This window comes from Nannospalax galili, unplaced genomic scaffold (genome assembly GCF_000622305.1).
Source record: "Nannospalax galili isolate Female #2095 unplaced genomic scaffold, S.galili_v1.0 scaffold270, whole genome shotgun sequence".
NCBI lineage: Eukaryota > Metazoa > Chordata > Mammalia > Rodentia > Spalacidae > Nannospalax > Nannospalax galili.
The window spans coordinates 5883093-5894953 of record NW_008330152.1 but is presented as its reverse complement, the minus strand read 5'-3'; the positions used below and the strand labels follow the sequence as shown (position 1 = coordinate 5894953).

The 11861-nt window shown below is 42.3% G+C and overlaps 1 protein-coding gene and 1 pseudogene across 1 annotated transcript in view; one reads left to right on the top strand and one right to left on the bottom strand.

Annotated features, from left to right (window-relative positions):
* Positions 1-7570, bottom strand: part of Maoa (monoamine oxidase A) — a 68647-nt gene extending 61077 nt beyond the window's left edge. Inside the window, exon 1 of the mRNA XM_008843181.3 lies at positions 7363-7570. Coding sequence (XP_008841403.2) covers positions 7363-7435 — 73 coding nt within the window. The 5' untranslated portion in view covers positions 7436-7570. The remainder of the gene's footprint in view (positions 1-7362) is intronic.
* A 3094-nt stretch (positions 7571-10664) lies between these two features.
* On the top strand, positions 10665-10799 carry LOC115072096 (annotated as a pseudogene).
* Positions 10800-11861: the final 1062 nt, after the last annotated feature.

The window sequence follows — 11861 nt, the reverse complement described above, 5'->3', positions numbered from 1 at the left end:
TCTCTCTCTCTCTCTCTCTCTCTCTCTCTCTCTCTCTCTCTGTGGTATATGTGTGTGGGGGGTGTATTCACCTGTGCAATCACATGATTATGTGTGAGGATCACAATCACCTTTGAGTTTCGTCCTCTTTTGCTTCACCACCTTATTTTTGGGACCCGGAGCTTACTGCTTTGGCTAGACTGTCTGGCTAGCAAGACTCAGGATCTTCCTGTCTCTGCATTACCCCCTCCCAGTGCTAGAGTTACAGGCATGCACCACCATACATGGCTTTTTACATAGGTACTAGGGAACCAAACCCAGATCCTCATGCTTGTACAGAATACACTTTATACAATGAGCCACCTGACACCTTGTTTTGCTTTGTTTTGTTTTGTTTTTGAGACAGTCAAACTCTGTCCATGCTGATCTGGAACTCATTATAGTCCAGGGTGGCCTCCAACTCGAGATAATCATTCCGCCTCAGCTTTCTGTGAGATGGGATTAGAAGCATAAACTACCATACCCAGATTTTGAAGAGATATTTGGTTCAAAAAGTTAGGAATCACTGATTACAACTATCCTAAATTTAATACTTTCTTAAATTTATTTTAATTAAGAATTTATTTTATGTGTATGATTGTTTTGCCTGTGTGTATGTAAATGCACAAGCACACCCATACTCCCCATACATACCATATACACAATAATAAATATTTTATTATTTTTATTTTATGTGTATGTGTATATTGCCTGCATGTAGGTAAGTGCATCCATGTCGTGCAATGCCCACGGAGGTTAGAAGAGGCTGTTGGATCCCCTGGAACTGGAGTTACAGACAGTTGTTAGCTGCCATGTGGGTGCTGGGATTCGAACCCAGGTCTTCTGCAAGAACAGCCAGTGTTCTTAACCACTGAGCCATCTCTCCAGCCCCCATATATGCAATAATCAATAAAAAGTAAATATGTCACATGAAAATCATCACACCTAATAGGATACCCCATATATTTCAATGTAACTGTACCCAAAGCAATAACATATAATATAGTCACGTGTATAAATTACTATCAGGTAATAGTGACCAGGCTTTAGAGCATCAAGTCTCAAAATAAAGTTTACTACGGATCTATGGATAAGCCTACAAAGCAAATCTAATGAGGTAGGAAACAGAAAATGGACTATCCTAGAAGTTATTATTTTTGAGGATCAAAAGTCTAGTTATGTCGCTAAAACTTTTTTAGCATTTGATAATTCACTTATCTTTCTGAGCCTCCAGTTTGGTTCTTCTGAACTCTTATGGGCAGCTACTGAGATCCTTGGACATGGTTAATATGTAATTAACTCTGAAAAGGTTATCATCATGTTTGAGCTCTTACTGACATTCTTACCTAGTCAATCAAATATTGTTAATAAGTGGAGCTTTGTTCACTTCATCCTAGCAACTAGAAAAAGTCTAATATTCAGAGAAGCCATGGGAAAGAATGAGCATCCGCGAAGTGACCTGAGTGCTGATTCAAGTTAGTACAGTGTATTGGTATAAAAGATAAAGAAAACCATTTCCAGAATAAAGCATGGAAGAAAGTAGTGTTGTGAAATGGTGCAAAAAAATGAACCTAATACAAACCTTTTTAAAGCTATTCCCCCCCCAAAATACCAAAAGATAAATTTAAAAGGTGGAAGCAAAGAGTGTTGTGAAATAGAGCAAAAAATAAACCTAAATATATAAATCTTTATGAAGCTATTGCTCAAAATACCAAAAGGAAATAGAAAGAATATATATCACATACAACTTAATCCAACCATTTTTTTTGAGACAGATCCTGTCTATGGATCCCAGAATGGCCTCCATGTCACTATGTATCTTAGTGGAGTGTGACCTTACATTTTTGATCCTCCTGCTTCCACCTCCTAATTGCTGGAATTACAAGTGGGCAAGGTTACGCCTCGTTTACATAGTGCTGTAGACCAAACCCAAGCTTCATTCATGTTAGCAAGTACCTGATCAACTGAGCTACATCTCTTGATCCCCACGTCTTTTTTGTTTGTTTTTGAGAAAAAAGGCTCCCTGTAGCCTCAGCTGGCCTGTAACTCACTAAGTAGAGCAGGCTGGCCTTGATCTCACAGATATCCTCTGCCTCTGCCTCCAGAGTGCTGGGATTAAAGGTGTGTGCCACCATGCCCTGAATCCCCACATCGAAGTACTGTGAAAAGAACCCAAAGCCTTGCATATGGCAGATAGACACATACTTCACTCCTGGACTCTATCTCCATTTAATCCAACCACTAAGTGACAAAACTACAGCTCCAAGTCTTTAAATTTCCCTAATTCATAATGCTAGATGACAACAAGGAAGAGTTTACCTAAAGGAATAAACAAGTTGCTGGTTAAAATTTTATATAATTTGTCACAATAATGAGGGAAAATATCCTAAACAGTCAACTTGTCACCAACGCTTACATTTAAAAATGCAATCCATTTTTGTGAAGTTCTTATCTCTCAAGAAATCCCTGAACTTATTACAAAATCTATGCATCTCAAACATGCAACTATATTCCTTAGGCAAGTACTTATTGGGTATATATACTTAAAAATCACAGGACTGAGCACTTTTGCAAGCTCCTATGATACAAAACTAAAATATAGCTTCACTATTTCTGGATACTGCTGAATCCAAATACTGCAAGATTTTTCATGTTAAAATATCTCTATACCACAACTAGACAGATTATGGGATACAATATTCAACAATGATAAGCTAAGACATTTCCACATACTTGATCTCTGTGATCCATGTACTTATACTATACATAGATTTATTCTTAAAAACAGTTGTCACAGTAGCTGAGAATTATGCATAAACTCAAGTTAGTTAGCTTTGACTAAATGTTAAAACTGCCTATTAATTGTCAGATCCAACCAAAAGTTAATTTAACCATTGTAAAAAATACTTTTTAAAAGTCAGAATCCAAATAAATGTAATTCTTGTATTCACTGTTCAGGAACCAAAAAAATTAATTTATACAATAGAATGAAACTATTCTAGTTTATTTTTAGTGAAAAAATAAAATTAAAGCAAATAAATATCCTAAAAGGCACAAAATTCTCAGGTTCACTGAACCTCAGAGTATCCAATAACTATGGTATCAAAAATCAGTACCCTTTTTTTTTAAATGGGAGCTTTTCTTAATCACTGCAAACCACACAGCATGTGCTGCCAAGTTTTAGGTTAAAATGCTTAAAATGATCCTCATATAAATGATTCTTATAGATAATGTATTTCACCAAAAAGAAAAACTGTAGTATGATGTACAATTTAATTGTCAGAATTCATAACATTAATTATTCTCGTAAAAGAGCTTTTCTGTCTTGGATAATGAGAAAATTCAACCCGCACTGGTTTAATACACCAACAGGTTTGGGGCTGCTAGAGCTCTCAAATATTTTAGCAGAGCTCTGTTTATGGATAAAAATTTAGACAGTGAAATCTCTTTCTATATGGCCTGGTATCTAACTGCCAACAAACAAACAAAACCATGGGTAAACTTTCTATTCATCAGGTACCATTCTGCACTATGACTAACACATTTTCACTGGGTATTTGCTAACCCTGAGAAATTCACAGGCATAAAACTCACAGGCAGACAGGGCATACAGGATCACATTCCTAGACACACACACATTCCCTTCCCTGGTACTTCTGCTATGGACTTAAATTAGGTATTCCTCATGTCTGGGTTATACCCTCATGACACTGCCAATATTCTTTTGGTCTCTATTCTTTGGAATGTCTTTTATTTTCCCATTCTCTTATCCCTACCTGTTAAAATCCTACTTCCCTATCAAAGTCTCAGTGCTCTGTGGATATCTATAACATTAATATTTATATCACAGTATTCACGTCAATTATTTGCCAACTTAGTTATTTCTTACAAGAGGATAAGGGCACTTTTCTCACAGGGATGCTAGTTATCTTTATATACCTGTGATCTAACTACTATCCAGTATATGGTAGAGGCTGTAAAGTATCTGAATAAATCCAGGAGCCTGAGCATCTGAGTTGCTTAGAGGAACAGAGTGTTCCCCCTTTCCTGTGTTCACAGCTATAGTTAAATAATCATTAAAGAGATGCTGTCAGGCAGATTAAAATCATAGGTGACTGAGCTAATTGCTTTTTAAGATCCTCCAACCAAAGACTGTAATTCCAAACAGCCCGATTAAATATATACACATTGCCCTAATGAAATGGGCTTTTCTTTTCAATTTCTTATTTCTCTCTCCAAAGAGAACCACTTCAGAAATTCCCAGATAAGGGCAAATAGTAAAATCTTCCATCCATTTTGTGGTTATTTATTCTGTCTGTGACAGCTGATGACTAAGACTTATCATCTAAAATCAGATGCTGGAACAGTGTCCTTAATCAAATTAAGAAATAAGAGACAGAAAGTAACTGCACCTTGTTGAGCACATATTAAAATATCTGTGGGGGTGTAGGAAAAAAATCAGTGGAAGTCAGAGCAATTAAGAAAAGAATCTTCATCCAGGTATAGCAGGATAGATATGAATTGTTAGAGAGAAGCACTTCCCTGTTAAGATGAAAGCGGGGAGGGCATGAAGGGACAAAAATAAAACAGGTTAACACTGGAATAAGAGGCAGTGTGACTAAAGCTCAAATCCATATTGGGAAAACTGGAAAGCAGAACCAGACAATTGGCATTGTGGATTTGGTCTTGAAAGGTTGGTCATATGAGACCATCAAAGATCTTGAATAGAGAGCTGAAAAAGAAGTGGTCAAAATAAATCAAGTCTGGAAGAATACTTCATTCAGGACGGATATGAAGAGATAGCATGGCCACTAGAAGGTGTTATAGTCAGGAGTCAGAGTCTATCCTCAGGATGGGAGCATGAGCATGGTAACTGAGGGTGTAGAAGGAGAATTAGTCGAAGACAGGCTAAAAGGACCTGTCTAAGGGATACAGAAGGGTTGGAGATGTAGCTCATTGACAAGAGTATGTGTTTTGCATATGTGAAGCCTAGTGTTTAATCTCTAGCACATTATAAAACTGATAAGGGTGCAGAAGTTGAAAGAAAAGTATATGGCTGGATATACAGATCATTTGATAGAATGCTTGCTTAGCATGCATGAAGCCCTGGGTTTGATCTCCAGTGCCACATAAAAACAAAAATCTGGGCATGGTGGCACACACCTGTAATTCTGGTATTTTGAAGTGGTAGCAAGAGATCGAAAGTTCAAGATCATCCTAGGTACATGGTGTGTTCAAATTTGGCCTGGGTTATGCATGACCCTTTCTCAGAAACAAAAAGGGGAGAAAAGGATATGTCAAAGGTGATGGAAAGTGTGGTTATCTGGGAAAAAGAGTCAAAGAACTAAGGAAGATTAGGTGGATTAAATGGCAAGGCAGCTTTTGGAAGTGCTGAATCTGCAGTATTTCAAGTGTGAAATATCCAGGAGAAGACAAGCTCAGAGAAAGGAAAGGAGTCGAATTAAAGACTAGAGAACTTTCTATAGCTAAGAGAACACTAGAATACTAAAATGAAAAAGAAGAGAAATGAGAGCCCAAAAGTAATCAACAGCAGAACCTTAAGGTGATTTCAAAGTATGTTTGTAAAAATGTAAGTTCAAGAAAAGAAATGGAAAATTTATGATCAACATGGGATAAAACTTCAGGATACTACAGTGTCACAGAAAACATGGAGAGTTTCAAAAGAAATGGGTTACAGATGATGGATGATGATAGATAGAGGTCAGAGTATGGTAAATAAACCACAAAACTAACAGATGAGCAGGGCTGTTTCCCTTTAGAAGTACTAACACAGGATTAAAAAGTTATTTAATTGCTGGGTGAACCGAAGCTAGGGTATTTTGGCTGAAAGAAATGTCCTATCTTATGTTTTGAATGACAAAAAGATATATCAGGATACTACTATTCTTTGTGTGAAGATATAACTGTTAATGTGGATTAGTTCTGAGTAATGCCATTTAGAATATGTAATTTTCTGAGAGCTATAACACTATAAATGTTAATTATTGGCCACATATTATAAGTGCATGGGTAGCATGACAAAAGAATGCAAATCTTAATAGGGAAGTTTTAAGGCATAGTCAAAAGCACTTAAAGGCAGGAGGATCTCTGTGATATCAAGGTCAGCTTGGTCTACATAGTGACTTCCAGGAGGACTGGGACTAGGGAGACCCTGTCAAGAAAGAGAGGGAGGGAGGGAGGGAGGGAGGGAGGGAGGGAGGGAAACAAGAAAAATGCTCCCTTTTCTTACTCTTCACTGGGATCTGCTTTCCTCTGATGCTGCAACATGTATGCATATTGGTGCTGATGTTGGCTTGAACTGCCAAAGCAAGTTCATACCAATCTGGTGATTAGAAAAGTTTGCCTTGAACATGATAAGCCCAAATTGAGCTGCCTAAATCCAAAATTAATATATGAGCCTGCTCACATTCTATTCAAAAGAATCATACATTAAATGACTACTGTGGGGCCACCCTGTTTACTCCCTCCTACCTTCTTTTTTCTAAGTCGGATCTCGCAAATTTATCTCTGAAACTGTTAACACCTTTGGAGAAGGGGACAAGTTGGCATGGACTTCTAGCTAGAGCTAAAACACAACCCCTAAAGTTTGCCAATAATGACAACATAAGTGGCAATTTAATATACAAATACTGACAAGGTCTCAAGGAAAAGAAAAAGTTCATGTACCCTTTCCTTGGCCACCCAAGCCAGGACCAGACCACAAGAAGCAGGTAGTGCAGCTATTAGCAAGTGGATTCAACAGGGCTCCCTGACCTGCCTCAGCTCCTGCTTTAGGGAAGGTGCTTTAGAGAAGAGCAGGAATGAACTACTCTTAACTTCCACCTCAATAGTATGCTGATGCTCTGTTCAAGAGGAAGGATGTGAAATCAGCAAAGGCAAGCAGCCACCTCAGGAATTAAGAGTAAAGGTCTTCAAAAGAGAAAATGGGTCAGAGGCTTCCCAGCAAGGCAATGAGAGCTCAGGAGGGTGGCTAAAACTCTCAAACCATAGTTGCTTGGTTTTTGTAAAATTGCAGCAATTTAGTACCCATTTCACAGGACTGCTGAGGACAGAGGAAACCCACACAATATGCTAAATTGTCACTGCACCGCGCAAGAGCTAATAAAACCTAAGAATTTAATAGGAGTAAAATTATTTGCCTCCTTCCTCTGTCATACCACCAGCAAACAGACCCAACCCCCACACCCATCTGGCAGGAGCTGGGGACCAGCCACAGTAACACTCTTGCATGCACCAAACAGACCTCCAAACATAACAATACCGCAAGTCCCCTACCCCTGGCCAGCCAGAGCCCCCCAAGCCCCTGTTAAAGGCCATACTAACCTGAGATGCCGCCTCCAATCACGACTACGTCGAACACGTGGCCTGTGGTGCTCAGCTTCCCCTGACTCGCCATGGTTTGGTCGAGATTCTCCCCAGACTCGGATTTAAGACGGGGGACCGCCCAGGGCGGAACAGACCCATGGACAGAAAGCTGCCTGGCGTCCAGGGGCGGAGTCGATCTTTCTAACCATATCCTCGGGGAGCCCAGCCCTGGGGGCGGAGCGGCCCCTGGTGCTACTAAACCCGGAGCGCCCAGGGGCGGAGCTGATCGTTCCGGAGATGCCCTGGGGGAGCCCAACCTGTAGGGCAGGGCTGGCCCTTGTACTGGCATTCTAGGGCTGGCACGGAAGGGAGGAGGTCCTTGCACCAAAACCCGGGGCAAGTGCATTGGGGGCCTTGCTGACCCAGGTACTGAGTTATTGGGTAGCAAAGGTCTTGGGGACAGAGGGGAAAGGAAATAGGGTGCAGATTGTAATGATGAGGGTAAAAAAGCAGAGCCCGGAGGAAAGGACGTGAAGGCATCGTCCTCCGACACGCGTGGAGTGTTGTTGGGAGTGCAAGGCAGTTGTAAGGAATGTCGGAAACTGTTACTGGCTACGGGAGGATCTACTGCCAGTTCCCAGGAGTAGTCAGGCAACACGGGCGGAGCGGGTTCATCTACAGACCCTTGGGGACTGTTGGCCAGTGACGCAGGGACCGACCCCGGATCCGACTCCAGGGAGGTGCTGGGTATAGAAGTCACCGAGGACCTTTGCACCGACCAGGACATTCGGGAGGAGACGGAGGGCTGGAGCGATCCAGTTACAGAAGTCCGCTGGGGGCCGGAGCTGGGGACGGAGGAGTTAGTTAGAGGCGAGTGTGGGGACCCAAGTGCTCTGCTTGTCAGCTCTGAAACCCCAGGTACAGGTCTTAGAGTCAGAGGCAAGCCTCGGGGCAGAGTTACTACGGAAGCGGGAGACTAGCGCGGTGCTCACGAAACCGGCTAATTCCCGCGTGGCCGCGCTCCTCAGAGCCGCCTCCAACCGTGTGGAAACGGCGAGTCTGAGTTCCACACACTCGAGCTGCCACCCACGCGGGGCATCGCCCTGGGAACGCCGGCTTTGGCGGGCCCAGTCCACCTCGCGTCCCCGGTCGCCGTGACTACGCCGGCCGCCACCGGAGAACGCGGAGCCTTTTTTGCTCAGTTCCCGCAGCGACCGGCCGCGGTGGAAAAACCCGAGCTCCCCGAGTCCCTCCCATCTCGGTGCTTGCCTTTCCGGGCCCTCCAGTTACCAGTAGCCACTCAGAAGCCCAGCCCAAAGCGCCCGGCCCACTCGGAGGCGGGGAGATCAGAGACGCTACCGTTCGGCTCCGCCTTCCTCTCGTGAGGGAGAAGGCGGTGAGCGCGCTCCCGCCAAAAACGGTTGGGCGATACCACTACGGGCGGGGGGGAGGGCGGCAGCTGGGCGACGGTGAGCGCATGAACGGCAGGGTAACATATGCATCTGTCGCTTTCGCAATTGAGGTTAGATAGAAAGAGACATGAGTTGAAGTGAGTTTAAGAAAGCAGGAGTTTGAAAGAAGCGAATTCGGAGAGCAAGGTGGCAGAAATTTCCCTAGCTGCAGTTGGTTTAGTCCGTTGGTGACGTCACAGGGCACGCAGCGTGCAGAGCCCAGTGCTGCATCCTTGGAGGCGGGAGGAGGCCGGTGGAACTGGTCCACTCCCGGAAGTTTGGCGGTTCGTTGTTGATTTTCAGTGGTTGTTTGTTTTCAAATTTAAATACTAAAGTCGTAGCCAGTAGACGAGAAAAGTAACTCGGCTGACACGAATTAAGTGGGACTGAAATTTAAAAATCCAAACGTTGGTGGGCTGGAGAGATGGCTCAGCGGTTAAAAGCACTGGCTGCTCTCCCAGAGGATGGGGTTCCGGTCTGGTCTGCACCGACGTGCCTGCTAACTAGACATGGCTGCTAACTACCGTCTCTTAACTCCATTTCCAGAGGCTTGGACACCGTTTTCTGACCTTCGCGGGCATTGCACGACATGGGTGCACTTACGCGCATGGAGGCAATACACTCGTACAGAAAATTTAATAAATAATAAAACCCAAAAGTTAAAGTATGGCTGAGGTGCAAATATGTGTGGACATTGTGACACACACCTGAAATCACGCATTCCGGAGGCGAGACGAAAAGATTGCAAGTTTGAGACTGGCTTTATAGTCTCGGGGAAAGGGGGCACCTTTGTTTGGAATGAGACACTATCTCTGAAAAAGAGAGGGAGCTGGAGAGAATATTCAGTGGTCAAGAACACTTGCTGTTCTTTCAGAGGACCAGGGTTTGAGTCCCAGTACCCACCTGGGTGCTGTTCCAGGGGATCAAACACCCTCTTCCGGCCTCTGCAAGCACTCACACTTACAAACATTCAGACAAAACAGTTGTAAAATAAAATATTTTTCAAGGAGGGGAGCTGGAGCTATGACTCAGCGTTCAACAGCATGCTCTTACAGAAGACCTGGGTTCAGTTCCCAGCACCGACATGGTTGCTAACAGCTATCTGTAACTCCAGTTCCAGGGGAACCTCCTTGGGCATTGCACAACATGGGTACGCTTAACATAACACGCAGGCAATACACTCATACATGTAAAAAAACTAAAATATTTTTTTAAAAAAGATAAGTCAATCAGGGTGGCGCAGGCCTAATAATCCCAGCACTCGAGAGGCAGAGACAGGCAGATCTCTGTGAGTTCAAGGCCACCCTGGTCTACATAGCAAGTTCCAGGACAGCTGGGGCTACAAGGAGACCCTGTCTCAAAAAGCCCCCCCCCAAAAAAAATAGGAGAAGAGAGAGAAAGGTAATGATTGAGAATTTACCCTTATACTTCAAACAGGGTTATGGGTACATCAAAAATATATTTATTTCACAGTTTCATGCATATAATAACTCTATCATGTATATACACCACTCCTCTACCACTCCAAACAGACCACTCTATTTGATGTTCTTGAGACAAGGTCTCATTATATACCCCAGTTTGACCTTGAGCTCACTGTCCTGCCTCAGCTGCCTCCTGGGTGCTTCAATTACAGTTGTACACTACTATGGGAAATTATTTTTTATTTTAATTACATCTTTTTCTTTTTAAGATAGAGTGTCAAAAGTGCCCTCTGTTGCCCAAGCTAGCAACAAACACCTAAAGTCAAGCTTTATCCTCTCTAGTAGCTGAGACTACAGGTAAGCATCAGCACAGGCAGCTTCTGAATTATTTACAAACCCATGCATAGGATGCCTATTCTATTCAGTTTGATATGTCTGCACAATAAAATGCTAAACTTTTCCCCTGACCTTGGTAGTGGCCAGGGTTGAGATTCGGAGCCCAGAGTCACCAGGGGCATCAGCTCACTGCCCACTGCCTACTGCTACGGTGTGGGAGGGTGAAACCCAGGTCCCGAAAGGCAAAAAAAAAAAAAAAAAAAAAGGAAACACTAATTTTTTATTGCATTATTACCTTATTTTTTTTTTTTTAGGTAAATCAGGTTGGTATTTATTCTGTTACACAGTGAAGAATAGGGAACAGAGTGATCCAAATGATGGTCACTTGCTTCAGCCTCAGATAAGAACCCAGCAACTGTTCCAAATGAGCTACCGAGAAAATCTGTAACCAAGACAGCAGCTTCTCTGACTGGCCACACACAGCCTGCTTTCCATCAAGGGTCATGGCAGGCAGGACACTGCGGGGAGACATGTTAGAATGCATGTGGTTATAAGCATTTCTTCTTTTTATTTTTCCTTTATTTTTTTTTTTAATTTTCAAATTTTATTTTCAAGAACCCAGCAACTCTTCCAAATAAGCTACCGAGAAAATCTGTAACCAAGACAGCAGCTTCTCTGACTGGCCACACACACCCTGCTTTCCATCAAGGGTCATGGCAGGCAGGACACTGGGGGGAGACATGTTAGAATGCATGTGGTTATAAGCATTTCTTCTTTTTATTTTTCCTTTATTTTTTTTTTTAATTTTCAAATTTTATTTTCAAGTTTTTTTTAAAGCATTTCATTACAGCTTTAACATATTCAGTTTTAAAAGAAATTACTAAATCCTTTTTCAACAAATCTTCTTTAAACATCTAGGGGGAAAATGCCTTTTTAAGAGGTTCAAAATTAGATACTAGGCTACTTGTGTGAAGTATGTTATTCTCTCAAAATCAAGTTGTAAAATAGGTGATGTTTGCACACTGTCCTCACACTGCTTTCCCACACCCTCGATTCTTGTTCTGCCTGTTCTGGTCATGAATTGGCATGTACCTGGCGATCAGCATCCCTTGTTGTATACAGACTCCATATTTCTTCTTTTTCTGCTTCTTGTCAGATAAGTGCCTGCATTACAGTCCAACAAACGAAGGTATTATCTTTACAACACTCTGTTAAATCCACCCTCCAAAAATGAATACTTAATATTGTAGGAGTGCTAGGGCATGTTGTTGCTTGTCATCTTTTTTTTAAAAATAGAGAAAATCTA